The sequence below is a fragment of the Athene noctua genome, chromosome 26 (assembly GCF_965140245.1).
Source record: "Athene noctua chromosome 26, bAthNoc1.hap1.1, whole genome shotgun sequence".
NCBI classification, from domain to species: domain Eukaryota; kingdom Metazoa; phylum Chordata; class Aves; order Strigiformes; family Strigidae; genus Athene; species Athene noctua.
The window spans coordinates 4,228,359-4,245,824 of record NC_134062.1 but is presented as its reverse complement, the minus strand read 5'-3'; the positions used below and the strand labels follow the sequence as shown (position 1 = coordinate 4,245,824).

The window sequence follows — 17,466 nt, the reverse complement described above, 5'->3', positions numbered from 1 at the left end:
GTTTTACTGTAAAACAGAGCTGCAGGCCACAAAGTTTAACGTAGATAGTTGGTTTGAAAGGAAAGAGCCTCGCTGGCTGATAAAACTACTGCTGGATTGAAAAATCCAGATCAGGAAAGAAGATATGTGTTGTCAAGGCAAGCATCGCTTTGGTTTAAAGCTGTGCTTCCAGTTCCACACATCTAAACCTGACAGTAAAATAACTCTGGTGGAAAAAAAAGCCATCACGCAGCAGAGGCACTGAAGCTACCTGCCTCCAAGCCAGAGGAAAAACGCTGTCCCTGGGCAGATGGAAAACCAGACCTGAGATGGTTTTGTGCCATCTGCTGTCAAATAAATGAACTTCAGCTTCAGAGGAGGGAAGGAAAATGTAGCTCAAATTCCCCTTTCTCCTTAATGCTGCTGATGCTTACAGCCCATCCAGGTGGGCATCCTGAAGCGGGATGTGGTGAGGGCAGCACTGCAACCCAAACTGAGAAACAGCCCTGACTCCCTTCTTGTTTCAAGGTCCCAGTACAGCTCTCCTCTAGATTTATGCCCAGAATAGGCATTTTTCCTGCCTATATCTCGCTGGAGCCACAGAAAATATTGCTCAGGTGCACCCCAGCAGCTCACACGCCCCTCCTGAAGGGGCACTTCATCGAGGGTCTGTGTCAGGATGCTCACTCCAGGGAAGTCCAACACACTTGAGAGGAAAATTGAAATCGGAAGGGCAGGGTGTGGGTGCGTGGCATCTTTATTAAATCATCTACGAGACATTTTTGTCCGACTTCGGAGAAATCCATTTAATATTGTAAGCAAATTAAAATGCAGTGGTTGTTTTAACAGTTGTTAGCACTTGAAACTGAGATTAAAAACAACCAACCAACCCCCCCCCCCCCCCAAAATAAAAAAATACAGATGTCACAGGTAATTACAGCTATTTTTGGCAATACAATTATTGGTTTTTTTTAACAGCAAACATTTTTCTCAAATAAATACAATCTGCTCACACTAAAAAAACATAATAAACAGAATGATACAACAGGTTTAAAATGGAAAAAAAAAAAAAAAAGTATCCACTGATAACATCAAGTTTTAAGAGATGTCCACAGAGAGAAACTTCAGAAAATACATTTTAATGGCAAGTAATAGAAAGGAACTGGCTGTGTGTTTTCTGTTATGTAGCACGTATGGTTCATGAATATTCCCCAGGGAACAAGTTTTTGAGGAAGTGGTGAGAAGTAGCGATTTAGAGTGTATGCAGCCAATCACACTGCTTAATTATTATTTTTTTTGTTGTTCATTCAGCATGTCTGTTATACACGTGAGATGATGGTGATTTTTTTTTTTTTTAAGTTCAAATCATTTCCTCTGTGCTTAGGCTCTTTTTTTAAAAACAATCCAAACCAAACCTATTAAGTCTCCCTTTCTAAACAACAGTTTTCATGGAATTTCAATACGTTTTAAGTCATGAAGCATCGCAAACTAATTTCCAGCTCTGGGTTTAAATGAAGGTTAGTCAACTACAGCCTAACTCAGTTATCTAGAGTCCTTTTTCATTGAACATGACTATCATCAGACACTAAATCTCACCCTACTTCTGCATGCCTTTCCTAAATCAGGACTGGAAGGGCTCAACCCCGCACAGATGCGAATCCTCCAAATTCCTCCTTAAGTCAGTGGTAGGTGGGGGGAGCAGCTTCATCCCAAGCTTGAGGAAATCATGAGGAATCTTCCTCTTTGTTTCCCTGGGCTCTGGACCAGGCCTTTGTAAGGACCCAGAGGGAGAGTTTACAACCCCTCACACCCAGTGCAGTTCGCAGGAGCTGAGCAGAGGGGCTGTTTGTCACAGTGCTGTATGCAACCCCCTCCCCATCCTCTGACTGTTTTTTCCCAGAGCTGCAGTACCCATGTCCCTGAGACATTGCTACCCTGGGGGGGTCAGGGCTGCAGATACAAGATCATACGCTGGGAAATGGCGTTCTAGCATCCCTTCTACTCCGTTTTGTAGAATTACCACTGGCATTGCCTTCACTGAAGATAATTCCTGTAAGTAACCACTTATTTGGTGATGTAAATGATCCCTTTCGTAATAACACTGACATCAGAAGCTAACACCAGAGGAGAGAAGGAGGCTCCTACCATCAGCTGACTTCTTTCTGAAACCGTTCAGACTGAGTGAAAAGGGAAATACTTTTTTTTTTTTTTTTTTTTCTGAAGTCACGGTCTGGATCCTGTTTGCCTTAGCAAGCAGAGCTCTGTTGATCTGAGTACACAGTGTCACTTTACACTCCCAGAGAACCTGGCTCCACGCTCAGCACATTGAAGTATTTGGCTGCAGCTGCCACTGCACTAAATGTGAGGGAAATCCATTAAACTTTAGATCTGGCACCTGCATTAAACTCGCAAGGTATCCCCAGGCAGAGCGAGATCTAAAGTCTAGTGATAAGGACAAACTCTTGACCAAACCTGAACTTTTTGAAATACCCTGGTTTTGACCTTCTGGTGCCCGGTGTCATCCTGTCAGCTGCTGCTCTGCTCGAATTTGATTCCGGACTGATTCTTGTATTTTTCTAACCCAATCCTGAAGTTGCAGTTTATGAAAATACCGGACTAACAATTTATTCTTGGTAGATCTCCAGCTTTATTCCTTAATTGGGAAGAGAGGGAAAAATCTAGGAACTGCTATTTGTCTCCTATCCCCTAATTAAACTGTGGGGATCTGATGCAGCTCACAGTGAAGGCGAGGATAAGACTTGCATGCACTTTAGGTAGATCAAGTCTAATGTTCTTCCAGGACAAAACACTGAGGTGACGTTAAATACACATCAATGAGCAGCAATGGAGTGAAAGTGAAGCAGCAATTATTTTGTGTTCTTAACATCTCAACGAAAAAATTTAAAAGGAACTTCCCCCCCAAATAAGCCTTATCAACATGAGACTACTTAACACAAACCCCCTACGAGAAATCAGAATGCTAGAAAAAAATAAGATTTTTTTTTCTTTCTGACAGAGATTCTTGACACTTGAAAAATGGAATTTGAGATAATACTACAATTGTCAAAATACTTTCCCAAACGTCCAAAAATATATATTTTCTTTTTAAAGAAGTGAGTATTTTAACATCTACCTTCTCAATCAGGACACTCTTTTCTGTATTACTTACTATATGCAAAGATCAGCTAGTACAATATTCAGACTGTGCATTCAGGTTTTGTTCCTTCTCTGTTTCATGCTTCTGTCTAAATAAACTCCTTGTCATGTCACTTAACTGCAGCAGGACCTGAGCCGCCTCCACTGGTTTGTACAGGCAATATTTGTTGCCTCAAATTACACCTTGCTGTCCATAGCGTGAAACAAAAACAAGCCTGGAGAATTGCACGTGCATCAGTAACCAAGTTAGTTTTGGTGTGATTGTCATCTACTTAGGTTTAAACTCTGCAGCTTTGCAGGGAGTAAGCATGGAGGAAAACAAGCCTGAAATGCGCTTCAGAACGTCTGTACACAGCCAAAAATAGTTTAAATTACAGTTAAAAACTAAAGCGACAGCAGCGTAACTGCACAGGGGCAGTTTCTTCTGTCATCTCATAAGTTATCTCCCTGACTTCTCGGTATACATCCCTGGTATAATAATGCACTTATGAATGGCCTACTGTGTATTACATTGTCATAAATGTATAAATAACGGACTGTTGTTATGGTTCGTGACAACGTACATATTGCACAGGACAAGCTCTCTGCTGACTCAAAAATATGTACAGAATCTGGTGTACTCTCCTTTGCAAGCTCGGTAAAACCCAGAGACAAAGCTGAGCTAAACCCCCTCGAGATCCGTTACAGCGCAACTGCTGAGTGTTTTGCCTCGTTTAGGAAGAAGGGATTGAGGTTGATCTCTCCGTATTTGTTCTGACTGCTGAAGTGCAGCTCAGCCACATCCTACTGCAAGGCGAGACCAGTCCTGCCGAAGGCTTAATAGGTTAAAAGAAACCGACACAAAACAAACTTTGGTCTTGTTATCAGTAATAAGTCTTTGTCAAAGTTGTCCAGTTATCAACTTCTGTGCCATAGAAACACTTCAAGCGAGGACACTAACGCTTTCTGCAGAGGAAAAGCTGGACAGAAAGGGGCATCCAGGATGCCAGAATTTCTTTCCTGGTATTTCTGAACTTGCCTTTGAGGCTTTTTATGGGAATATTCAGACTTAGGGCCCAAACCAAGACACAAGTATGCTTAAATCCTTTTTAAGCACGTTTTTAAGTACCTTCTGAAAGTGAGCCTACGCTGTCAAGACCCATACAAACGTCTGCAGGAACTTTCTGACCCAAGGCTGATGACGTTAATATTAATCTGAAAGAAACCTGCTCTGAAGCCAGTTTATACTATAAATACCCACTGTGGTGTATCCTGCATCTCCTGTGAAGCAGCTGGTACTGGCATCTGTCAGGGTGTCGCACTAGGAGGACACTTCTTGTGATTTCAAAGACTGTAGCTACAGAGGGAAACCCTTCTCTTCCCCTTCTCCCCAAAATCATCCTAACTCTTCCCCCACTGGATAAATATCATCTTAATAGGCCAAAGCATGTTGCTCCTACGTTTGTGTACTTTTTTTTTTTTTTTTTTTCAGCTCTGCTTTGTCTTTATGACAGATGGCACTTAGGAATTAAGGAAAAGGAAGCAAAGCATGCAGCGGAGGCTAAATTTTGGTGTCTTTTTGATTTGATTATTACCTCCTGAAGAGAGCTGCCTACTGCAGATTCTCACCAAGGCTGACAGAAAAGTTCACAAGGAACAGAAAGCCACCACTGAGTAAATGACGGGCACAAAATCTCAGTATAAAAGGGAAACTCTTTTTCCAAGGTCATCTGAAGGGAATTTAAGCCACACAAACACTTTAGGCTGGGTCTGTGCACATGGGTGGTTTTCAATAATGTAAATAAAGGAAAAAAACCTGAAAAAACCCAACTTTCTGAATCTGTCAGGTTTGATTGGAAAAGGCTTATTTCACGTCCACTTAAAAGAAACTGCTCCCAGTCTTTGTTCCCAACGGTGCTGTCTTTTGATGTGCATACTTCATCTGTAACTGATGTGAAACTCAGTTTTCTTCTGGCGTGGATCAGCATCAACCAACCTTTGCATCCACAGGATGCCCAACACAACACCTAACCCAGTGCTCAAATAGAGGAGAGGAATAATCTGCTGCTGCCTGCAGAGGCAATGCTGGACCCTCATTTCCAGCTGGTGGTGATACGTTTTATGGAAGGTGCTGAGAATTTGGGGGTTGTGAGTGAGGGGGTTGTCAACACGGGGTTGACCGAACAAGTCTGCTAATGCTTTGCAATGACAGTAGTGGAAAAAAAAAACAACAGCATCCTGAATTGCTCAACTTTTACACAGTGCTAGTTGTTTCTAATGCGGTAGAGAAGGCAGTGAAAGCTACTGGTGTCATCAGAGCTCCACTCAAGGTGGGAAAATCTACCCGAGCTACTGACTAAAGAGAGACTCTCTGCTGTGTAAGAGCTTCAACCTCTATCTTAATACTTTTCGCTCAGATCACTCCCTTTTCTATCTGCCTAGTTGTATATAAGAATTTTTGCATGACTGTAGCTGTGAGAGATGTGCTAGAACAGCTGTTTTGTGACCCACTGAACATATCATGACTATTTTTTCCACTGTCAATAAACACAAGAAAGAAGAGACATTCTCCAACGCTTAGAAAGGCCATGGGTTTTCCTTGCTCGTGTAGCTTTGCTTATTCTTGTAGTAAGGTTTCTCTCCAGTTAAAGCCTCCAGTTGGTCCGTGTGTGAGAGGGAGGATGGGGGGGTCCGTAAGCTGCCAAACACCTGTATCTCCCAGTTCTTCGCATGAACAAAACCCCAAGTATGGAATCTGCGTGAAAAGAGATGGAAAGAAAGGCAATGAGCAGGGGTTTTGCTGCGGAGGGAAGGAGCTCCTCTAAAAGGGCTGGAGTCCTGCTGTGCTACTGCAGCATTTCACTCTCTTCTCTCTCTTTCCCTCCCCACAAAGTCCATTTTCAGAAGATGATTGTAGGACTGGAGTGTGACAGCCAGGCTTTTGTACGCGCAAAACACTGGGGGAGGTAGATGATACCCTTGGAATGTAGTTTAATTACGGGCCAGTTCAAACCAAAGATGTCCTGCTGGTTGACAAGGTCCTAAATCCTGAAAGCCAGCACAGCTGTGGAGAAATAGGGATGCTGCTCTGGCTCAGGTGCCCTCAGATCAAGTATCAGCTATGAATATCCCAGAGAGCCTGCAGGGCTGGCTGCAGGCAGTCCCACCTCCCTAGCCAGGGCGGGAGTGAAGCGATGAAGGCAAAGACCCCATTTATAATTATCAGCCCTTTTCCCTGCCCATTCAAAGGTCTTGAGAGTGAAACGAGAAGGGGAAGTGTTGCGGGGCAGAAGTGCCCTGTTAGCTGTGGTTAGGGTGTTTTCGGCACCGGAGGGCACTGTGGGAGTCTCCGTACAGCCCCGTTAGCTACAGGCATAAAGCAGAGTCACTGCAAACCCATTTGTAGGTGGGCATCTGATCCCACGCTATCCGTTACAGAAGTGACACGTTAAGATAAGCCTCTTAAACCAATCTGCTTTCCTCTCCTGACTCCTGAAATGGAGTAACGGACAGAACGATCCGACGAGAGGAACAAAGTGTCCTCTGCCTGGTTGAACAGATTTCAAATTTTTTTTTTTTTTTTTTTTTTTTTTGTAAAGCCAGCGAGCTTTGCTCCTTGCTGGTAATTACCTTTCGGACCATCTGTACAAAGTCCTTGGAGTTCTGCGGCGAGAGCCCTTGGAGCTGGCAGGTACAAGCCTCCAGGGAGGACGCGTGTGCCACTATCAGGATGTTATTTCCTGGAATAAAGTGAGAAATGCAGGTTGAGGAGGGAGATGAAGCCAGCTTTAGGGACTGCTGCCCCCAAGATCAAGCAGACCAATTAAAATGTTCAAAACGGGTTCAGCTGATTGTATAACAACACGTTAAACTAGGCACATACAGGGAGGAAAAGCATGGTTTAGTAACAGAGCATTTATCAGTTTTCAGGCTAATGGTTAACTCGGTGCTACTGAAGTTTTAAAAATGCCCTTCTGAAGAAAACAAGAATTCCAGCGAGATTTCAGCTGTCTTGTGCAGCAAATGCTTTTCTCCTACCCCCAAATTAATTCTGATTAAAACAAGCCCTTTAATTTCAGTTGCTGGTTTTCGATTTAGATTTCCATTTCCAGGATCCTTTACAGCCAATGCCACACTGTGCTATCGAGGTTTGTGTGCAAACTATTAAAAATGAAAGCTCAGAATGTAGATTCAGATCAATGAAATGAAATTAGCAAAATCACCAGAACTTAGAAACGCCCTATTCCTACGCTGTGAATGAAAAATAAAAGCTTTTTTTTTTTATTTCAGTACTGTGTTTAGAGAAATGTTCTACAGTCTTTATGGGCAATACGGTTCAAAATAGTAGCTCAGATAGGGGATGGAAGATGCCCCATCAGACGTTGGTTACAGACAGCAGAGTGCAAATGCCTTATTTATTCCCTTGAGAAACAGATAGCTTGCGCTGGGTAGAGATCCCTAAAATACTTCTGCTACTTAAGTTTATGGACCTTCCTCATAAGCTGAGCCTATCTGAACTCAGTTCTAACACATACAGGAGTCTCCAGAGTGTCTGGGAGAGAAGAGGAGAGAATCGGGTATGGGGATTCATCTCCCTGAAGAGGGGAAAGACTGGTTACGAGGATTGGCATCCTGGAGAGCCTGTCTCATTTTTCACACCCTCTGTAGCACTCACCTTTGCCTTTACATTCACTGATGATTTCTTTTGTTACTTGGTAGCTTCTACTTATGTATGTATCATAAGATTCGGAAACCACTAACTTGCTGACAGGAATATGAGGTCTGTGAGCAGAAAAACAAGTACGGTAAATTGTAAGAAGCAATAAAGTTGTAAGTGCAAGTTATGATTCATCTGAAAGTATCTGTTTCTTTAACTCTTCTCATTCCCCAAATCCCCAGAAGTGCATCTTACGTCAGGACCACCACGATGATTTTTAAACTTCGTGACTGAGATGTTTGCTGTTCCCACGTTAAGGTATTTCAGTTAGCTGGGGGAAATGATCACTGCTTCCCCTAACGTGGGTCGGTTAGTGGAGGCAGCACACGACGTGCTGATGATACCCGAGTTACGTTTGCGATGGCGTGCAGCAATAACAATGCTACTTGGCATTTATTTAGGCATGTGTCCTCTGAGCAGCGAGAGTTCAGGGCTCACCCACCCGCATAAAGCTACTGAGTGGCAGGAGAACAAAATCTGCACCCAGCAGGAGCTGGCGAGCAGGCAGGGACGGCCGGGCAAGGTCGGTGTCGATGCCACCAGCTCTGTGGTCACAGCAGCGGGATGAGCCACTGTCCAAGCTGTCTCTGCCAGCTGAGGTCTGTGCTGAGCTACCAGGGCTTCCAGCTTAGGGCTGGGCTGGCAACATCTGCGTCTGCCTGCGGAGACCGGGCAGGTACAGGCAGAAACGTGGAGAAAGCAGATGCTGGCTCTCTTTGCTGCTCAGGCTTCGGTGGTGAAAGGCAGAGGCCAACTGCTGCTCTGGCCATCTGTAAAGCTGCACTGCTGGGAAATGCCTGGAATTAGCTGGCTGGAGTGGGTTGATGTGCCCGGAGGAGCAAGGGATAGGAAGCAGAAGGCTCTATTTTCATGCTGTGGTGCAAGGAGAAGTCATAACTTTTCCCCCCATTCAGTGTTCTATCTACAGGAACTGCCCTTGTGAGAGGAGACAGAGCACCAGGAGGGCTGTCTCCCAGTCCCCCACCTAACCAGCTGAGCACACAAGAGCCAGATCTTTTCTTGTGCTCACAATACTTGCTATGGTCTTCTCACATGTTTTCCGAAGCAGAGACTCTCCTGTGGTGCAGCTGCTCTGCCGAGCATTAGCCATGTGAGACCATTTCAGCGATAAATACTGTGTAAGGACTTCTATTTAGATACTCTCAGAGTGCTGGAATTTTAGCTGCAGACCAAAAGGATGCAGCACAAGTCATTTATGGTATAATTAGGTATGAAAAAAATCAGTGATTTTTCTTTTTTTTTTTTTTTTTTTTTTTTTTTAATTTTTTCTTTTTCAACTGCTTATTCCACTTGAGGGTTCTTAAACACACGGGTGCACTGAGACACCAGGAAACACCAGTGTTTCTGCTGATACCATCAACCACAAAAGCCCAGCCACAAAATATTCATCACCAAGCCCATGTAGGTGGAACTCCTGTGTACGCATAGTATGTGTGTCTGATAAATGTTTTGTTTTTATCTGAGATTGCTCAGCCAGTGATCAGGCACACACTAAGACAGAGAGGGCTGGTCCCCACAAGAAGTCATAGCGATACAGATATTTCAGTGGTGAGGTGCAGTGGAGGACTGGAACTGTGTGAACCTTCTGGACTTTCCCTCTTTGTGGGAGCTCTTTGAGTCTGGCTTGTATAAATGAATCATAAATTTGAGAATAAGAAGCCTGAACAGATCAGCTTGCCTATTCTTTGCCACATGACGATTTCTGCTGGGTTTTATTTAGCCTTTCTTTCTGCAGCTTAGAGTAAAAAGCTTTTGTGTGTTAGGCTGAGGGCACCACGGCTGCGATGCCGCACTGGGGAGGCAGAAGGGGCTTGAGTTTCCCTCCAGCCTCAGGCTGCAGGTTGCTCCCAGCGGCCCTGTGGTGTTTGCTGGCAATGGCACTGGGGTACAGGCATGTGGCTGGACACATGGAAAGCAGCAGAGGCTGGCAGGGCAGGAATTCAGGAGATGGAGCCTAACCAGGCACCAGGACTGAGCTGTGTGGCCGCAGGGGTGGCTGGCAGAAAAGCCAAGCTCTGCAAAGGTCAGCTCTGCGCTTCCGGAGTGGGTCTGTCAGGGCCCTTGAAAGCCGAGAGAATTATCTTTGCGTTTCCCTTTTCTGCAGAGTGGGAGGAAAGATCAGTGGTGCTTATGCATTTGCCATTCAAATGTTTTTTAACCAGATGTTTACTCTGTTTGCTTTCACCAACTGTTTTTCGGTTGAATACCATGAGAACTTGAGTCAGAAACCTGCTATTTTTTCCACTAAAAACTTCTTGGATGTAATTGCTGAGAAGTGAGCAATACTTAGGGTTAAGCTCTTTGATAGAATACCTCTGAATTTTGATGTCCTAGCAGACCCGGAATTCCTGACAGATGTAAACATGTTCCCCAGGGTGATGCAAAATTTACAATTAAGATCCATCACCATGCTAATCATAACAGAGAGACAGACAAGCTTTTTTCCTCTGGGGAAGGGAAAAGCCGGGTGTGAATGAGCCCAGGATCTGGTTCAATTTATGAACAATGATGGTCAGGGAACTAAGCCAACAGAACTAGTTCTGTTAGCTGAGCCCAAACTCCTCTAAGTTTTAGGAAATAGGGTTAAAAAAACCAAAAATACTTTGAGGGTTTCCTGGACACCTGAAAGATGCCCAGGATGGAAGGACTACTGGAAAGAGAACCTCCATGATCAGCAAGATAGCTGGACCTGTCAGTGACCTGGGAAATCTGGTTTCTAAGAAGCCATTCTCAGGCCTCGAGCCTGCTCCAAGTTTATTCTGGGAGCCTCAGCAGCTCTTCCAGTCATTGCCTAAATTTAAAAACTCAGCAGAGTGTTACTTTTCAAAAACAAAAGGCAAAGCCAAGACCCTCTCAGCCCCTTTTTTGCTACCTGTAGGTTGTATCAACGCTTAGAGTAGCTGCAGCTAAATCCACGGGGGGTATCCAGGCAGGTAGTGTGTTCCCAGAGACCCACTTGGTCCATTCAAACAAGCCTGGCTCTATTCGAATTTTCAGGTTGTTCTCTTGTTGCATACCTTGAGAAGGAAGAAAGGAGACCAGGCATCAGTGAAAGTAGCTGGGGAGAAAGGCAGCAAGACTTCGCAGCTTTAATTTTTCTGTTTGATTGTAAGGTGGTTTGGTTTTTTTTCCTCTCTAAATAGTCAGTTGATTAATAATTGGTATGAAAGATGAAGTATTTAATGTATGTACTTGGTATATGATATGCCAGGGAATGTAAACATGCAATATATTGAACCTAGGCACGCCTGCATTTTGAAGCTGTTTCTCGACTGTTTCCAATGCCAGGGCATCCCGTGCCTCTGTGGCTATTTCCCTTCCCAGTTTCTGCAGTCAGTTCTTCTTGCTGAGGGTAGGAAGGTTCTTGGTGGGAGCAATTGCTGTGGGAGCAGGCAGCAGTGAGCAGCCGCAGGAGTGTGAGGAGGCACGGGCACAGAGCTTGCTGAGCTGGGTGCACCCACCCACCCCGACAGCACATCTGGCTGCTGCAGGGGGGGATAAACCCACCCCTGGCCAGCAGCCGCTGTCAGGGCCAGTGCCAGGGCCGCTGCTTGCCTAAGCCCTTGTCACACCATGCAGTCAGAAAAGGGCTCCTTATGGGCAGTGTTTGCTAACGGGAAGGATACTCCCACGGAAATAATCCTCACCCTGAATTGCCATTTCCTTGGGTCTCCCAGGCCAGGTTCCCTTTTATCTGGTTGGCAGCGTTTTCCCCAGAAAGCGAGGAGAATGCAGCCCTTCCTGCTCGTTGGGTTCTTACCTTTCAGGATATTGTGTGCTGTCTGTACACATCGTAGGGACGGGGAGCTGTAGATGTAGTCTACAACGGTGTTTGTTTCTAGCAAGGCTTCACCTGCAAGCAGATTTCAACACCCGTGAATCGAAAGGGACAAATGGCGTTGTGACAGCAACAGCAGCGTGCAGGGAATCTGCCACCCAGCAAGGAGCTAAAGCAGCTTCCCAGCTGCACTGCTTCTGTTTTGGGAAATATGTGTACCCATCATGTTTTATTTCAGCGGTGTGTCGGGCACTGTGATGTGCACAGCTGTGGAAATGGGATACATTTCCCAGTGTGCGCTGCTCCACGTGCATTTAGGTACTTAACCAGCATGCAAAGAAACCGCAGCAGCTTTTGCTCAGTTTCTGCTTCCCTTAGATTTAGCCAAAAAGCAAACAGCGAGCTGAGAAAAAAAAATTGTAGAGCGCTTGAATTTAATTTAATCTCATTTATAAGCTGTAAATCAGAATGATTCAACTTAACTCAAACCCAACTTAATTCAATTGGCTCGATTCTTCGCTAGTATAAATTACCATTTCATTACACAGGTGGAAGATCACTGAAAATGAGATAAGAATCAGCTCCACTATTAGGGTTATTAATATTCTTGCAATGCCAAAGGAAACCGAATGAGAACAGGAATCTGCTCAGCATTGCACAGACTTGTAGTAAGAAGGAGTTATATTTTTGTTGTATTTGAAGAGGCAGGACAAAGAAGTGGGAGCAAGAAGGTGTTATTAACCTTGACTTGGTGTGTTTAATGATGACTGTAATCATGTCAAACCCATCTATAAATCTCTTGAGAGAAGTGGGGTAATTTAGAAGGAGCGGCACATCTAACAGCCCTCCGTCACGGGGAAGCTGCTCGTTGGCTTTAGTCATCGGAGGAATTACGGCGCCGGCGATCGTCGAGGTCGCGTCTGCGGCGCTGCGGCTCCGTGGCCTCGGGGTCACGTCTGCAGTTGCATCCTCAGACCCGTTTAATGACACCAGCCAAGTGTGCTGTGATTGCTCCCAGATTCGCCTTCTGTTACGGGCGTATTGCAAACCCCGATGCCATGTGGCCGGGAGTCTGAGCATCCTGCTGTTGCACAGTGATTTATTTTTGTTTAAAAAGCAAGTTTAATTTTAGCTGCCCTAGTTCGAATGTGACCAACACAAAGTACTCTGAATGGTTTGAATTTGGGAAAATGCGAAGTACTGCTTTCTGAAGCGCGTGTCTTCAAGGGGCTGGGCTCCCCTCATCGCGATGCTTAATATGTGCTCTTTGACTGCCAAATAATTTTCTGTCTATACACAAACCACCAGGCTCAGAAGTTGGGGGACAAGAATGGGGGAGCAAGAAAACACTGGAAATAATTTAGACTGTGTGTTTGCCACAGAAACGTAAAGCCAGACAGGCTGTTAGAAGTATATTGGTGTAGCAAACTGCAGGTCAAAATTTAAGATTGTCAAAGTCAAGGAAAAAGTATATTTTGCAGGAGGTGACTGTCGCCCTGCTGCGTTTCTCACCAGCGTTGGTAATAACAGCATCTTCCAGCATGGCACGTTTACAGGGCGGAAGCGAATGCTCTGCACCCGCACTGCTGATGGCTCTGATTTCATACCGTGTCCTAGATTTTGTGCTTTGCCTTTTCTCCAGCTGCAGCAGCTGAAGGAGACAAGGTTTCCTTTGAAACAGAGGCCTTGCTGGGGAAGGTGAAGGGACTTTGCAAAGGTCACTGAAATGTCTAAATGCCCAAGTGGCCAAGAAAGCCAACAGCATCCTGGCTTGGACAGCACTAGTGTGACCAGCAGGAGCAGGGAGGTGACAGTCCCCCTGTGCTCGGCACTGGTGAGGCCACACCTGGAGGGTTGTGTCCAGGTTTGGGCACCTCAATCCCAGAGAGATCTGGAGGGGCTGGAGCGAGGGCAGAGGAGGGCAACGAGGCTGGGGAAGGGCTGGAGAATCAATCCTGTGAGGAGCCAGGGAAGGAGCTGGGAGTGTTCAGTGTGAGGAGGAGGAGGCTGAGGGGAGCCCTCATCCCTCTCTGCAGCTCCTGACAGGACATTGCAGAGAGGCTGGGGCTGGGCTCTGCTCCCAGGGGATCAGGGACAGGACAAGAGGGAACGGCTGGAAACTGCCACAGGGGAGGGTCAGGCTGGGCAGGAGGAGAAAATGTTTCCCAGACAGAGTGGTCAGAGAGTGGAACAGGCTGCCCAGGGAGGGGGGAGTCCCCATCCCTGGGGGGGTTTCAGGGCTGTTGGGATGAGCTGTGGGGGGATGTGGGGTAGGGGAGAACTTGTAGAGTCGGGCTGAGGGTTGGGTCTGATCCCAAGGGTCTTTCCCATCCTGAATGATTCTGTGATAAATCCCGTTAGTTCAGGGCACCCGCTTCATTTTTTTCTGCCTTGCACTTTCTCTTTCTCTGGCTGGGCGTGTGGGAGGAAGACAGCAAAGCTTCCTGGGCAAGCTCTTGTCTGCCGAGGACAACTTACCAACAAGCCTTGCCTGCGTACAGCCCAGCACGGTGATTGGTGCATCTTTTTCATAATCCCTGAAACCGCCACTTCTTTGAGGTAAGCTGTGAGGCATATTCAGGTTACTACGCATATACCTTCCTGTGAGGGAGAGGTTAGAAGCAGTTGCTGGAATTATTTGATCAGAGAAAGGCAAAGAGCACCACGCCCGTCTCTACCCCCTTTCACCACAACGTCTGCACCTTGCAGGCATTGCCCAGGCCTGGCTGTTGAGCAGTTTTTCCCACGTAAAACTATCAGGAATCTGATAAAACAAAGTTTGTATCAGTTCAAAATCAGCAGAGAACACTGCTAACTTTTTTTGAAGTTATCTTTAGGACAGATTTCCCCCAAAAGGAACATAATTTCTACCCCACAACAAAAGAAAGCTCAAATGTTACACTTTTACAAGAGGCTAAAATGTCAGAGTTCTTCAAACATAATTTAGAAAGAAGGTAGTTGTAAAGTCATCCTTTTTTCCAATGATTTTGACTGCAGGATATTGGCAGTTTTTGAACAGATTTTAGGACTTTTTAATAGACAGATTTCTGAGCAGCTCTAGTGCCAACAGAGCCTGAAGTTATAGTCTGTTAACTGTAGTCTGAAACTCAAGCACAGTACTGGGTTGCAAACTCCATCTTCTGCCCCAAAAGGCACCCTGAACTGTACCTGGTGGTGGTGTTTTTCATTTAGGACAGAGAGCCAACTGTGCAAAACATCTTCCTGATGGTAGATGTTTGCGTTGGACACTGACTGCTGACATCACGACTTCATTTCCAAAATGAAAACGTTCTTTGGCAACGTTACTTTAATGCATTCTTTCCTGCAGTAGTTTCCCAAATATTAGCAAACGTAGTGTTTACTCCCTGGCTTGTGTTTCTGCTTTGGACTGCAGCCCTGCCATGGCAGAGCTCTGCACTGAGCTGCTCTGCTGCTCGGAACTGCTCAAAGCAAGACTTTGTGTTAGGAAATCACAGCTCCCATCTAAGCTTTGCCCCAGGCAGTTGCCACTCTCCATCCTTCATCTAAACCTAAAGCCTGAGAGACCCATGGGAGCTGACTCACCTTTGGCATCAAAACACTGTGACAACCAGTATTTCCCAAAAACGACATCCATCCTTTCCCCATGTCTGCAGACAAACAGGCAGCGTTTCTGAGGCCCTGGCTGGCTGGTTATTCTCAGGGGCTGGAAGAAAAATTACAGGATGTTTGACCTTCATCAAAGTGCAAAGGTTTTGCTGAGATTCAGTTTACTAACGGGAGTCAGGACCGGGCACTTCTTGCGTTACCGTTTTGAAAATGTGGGTACAGGAAAACTGTTCTGGAGTTGGTGAACTTATACTGGTGTAACACAGGTAAAGTGAGCAGAGGATGGGGCCCTGCTGCAAGTTTGGGGACAGAAGTGTCCTCTGTGCCTGTGGCCATTCAAAAGCTTTAACTCCTGATGCAGGCAGTGAAAGGAGACCAGAGGGTAAGTTGTTGGGGAAAACCCGGTTGCTGGAAACTTGCCACTAAAACTATGTGTGATTTACACGTGTGTGTGGGTCCCTACCTGCACGTTCTGGCAGATGATAGTGAGGGGCCCTGCATCCCCAGGGCCTTGGTCTTCCTGCTGTCTTCTTTCCAGAGCTCCGTCAGTGAAGGCTTGAAGGGATGGGGAAGACGTAGTATTCAGAATTGAGTAGGACCTGCCAAAAATAGAAAGATGTTGGCTTTGGGAATGCTTTGGGCTTCATGTGCTTAAGCTGCAGTAAGGACATTTCTGTAGTCTTCAGGAACTGATGATGTGTTGTCATGCTATTACATTATTATTTGTATTTTAGTGCTGTGAGAGAGAACCTTGCTAGGTGATGTACACACATGAAGAGACAAATCCCATCTCAGCAGGCTTTCTGTTTCCTTAGAAACAAGTTTCACAGAACAACAATTCCCAAACTTTGGTCTGTGAGGCTCTGTCAGCCCTCAAATATTCTGATGGAAAATGCCAAGACCTTCCTCACAGCCACAGGGTGCTCACTCACATCATCTGGGGACCAGCTGCACGTTACTTACCATGGTCTTGTGGACCAAAGTTTGGAAACTAATGGGTACGGGGTTTTCCCTCACCTTTGTAGCAGAAGCTATTGCTTCAGTAGAAAGCTGTAGCACAGCCCTGCCCTGGGCAGTTTTCAGGGTTCCTGTGCACAGAATAGCTTGTATCCCCTGGCAGGGATGTGACACGCTCAGTCTGGGTTGTTTCTACATTTTTCAGTCCTGCCTATTTTGTTTTTCCATCTATAGTGGGAATTTATTCTCACCAGTGCTTCTTGTTAAGTGTAGTCAACGGGATATAATAGATCCCGTTCTCTCTCAAGGGACTTATCTAATGATGGTTCCTCTGAATAAAGCTCTCGTGTCCCGAAGTTCAAGGACTTTGACCAAGACCCTTGGGAGTAAACTCTGACAGGCAATTACAGAAGCTGCAGTGACCCTCTGCTGATTCATTTACATTGTATGGGTTACATTTGCTTAGTCATTAAAAAACCCCGTCCTCCGATAATGTATATGGTCATTTACTTTGACAGAAATAGTTGCCGTTGCTTGCACTTTTCAGTGCCTTAAATATGTCAGGAGTTGCTTCCTGACTCACACCTAGTTAGGATAAAATCTCAGAGGGGTTTCATAGCTGTTAAATTACACCAAGCGCTTCTACCAATTGAACAAAAATAGGTCATCTGCGTTTCTGTAAAAAAAACCCCTCATCTTCTGCAGATCATATGATTTGCACCAGTTTAAAGAAGAAAAAAATACCACACTGTTGGTCCTGATGTTGGTCCCTTATCTGGTGGAATTAGGGTGCAAGGATGAGACTGAGATACTGGTTTATTCAGTCAGGTGAAGATGCCACGCAGGGAAGCACTGGCAGGCGAGGGGAGTGGGAGGTGGGAGGTGTCCTGGGGACAGCACTGCTGATCCCCATCCAGCAGCGTCAGGCAGCGGCTGCCGTGGGCACAGCCCTCTGGCAGCAGACAACCTCTCCAGCCTCCTGCTCTTCAGACCTGACCTTCTAGGTTTACAGATTCTTCTAACTGTATTTATTTTATTCATGGTGAGTTCCCAACAAGGGCTGGGCTTGCTCCAGAAACCGTTCCTCTCGTTGCCCAAACGAGCATCAGAGGTCAGGGCAGCAAATACCTCTGAGTTAGGCACAGTACGACGCCGAGGGGCGGTGGATCTTGAAGAGGAGTTAAATGAAGCTTTGTGGATAAGCTGAGGGAAATACTACCGGGTCCTGTGGTGAGAAATCATGGCTAACCCTCCTCCTCAGAATATTGCAGGCAGAAGTACACTCGGACCA

The 17,466-nt window shown here is 45.7% G+C and overlaps 1 protein-coding gene across 2 annotated transcripts in view; it reads right to left on the bottom strand.

The window, feature by feature from the left end:
* Positions 1 to 911: 911 nt before the first annotated feature.
* Positions 912 to 17,466, bottom strand: part of UBASH3B (ubiquitin associated and SH3 domain containing B) — a 76,421-nt gene continuing 59,866 nt past the window's right edge. For both annotated transcript variants that reach the window (XM_074927470.1, XM_074927471.1), the window contains exons 7-14: positions 15,682 to 15,817; positions 15,195 to 15,315; positions 14,109 to 14,231; positions 11,613 to 11,705; positions 10,725 to 10,869; positions 7,790 to 7,896; positions 6,745 to 6,854; positions 912 to 5,869 (exon numbers count right to left, since the gene is read on the bottom strand). In XM_074927470.1, the coding sequence (XP_074783571.1) occupies positions 5,732 to 5,869; positions 6,745 to 6,854; positions 7,790 to 7,896; positions 10,725 to 10,869; positions 11,613 to 11,705; positions 14,109 to 14,231; positions 15,195 to 15,315; positions 15,682 to 15,817 (973 nt within the window). In that variant the 3' untranslated portion in view covers positions 912 to 5,731. The remainder of the gene's footprint in view (positions 5,870 to 6,744; positions 6,855 to 7,789; positions 7,897 to 10,724; positions 10,870 to 11,612; positions 11,706 to 14,108; positions 14,232 to 15,194; positions 15,316 to 15,681; positions 15,818 to 17,466) is intronic.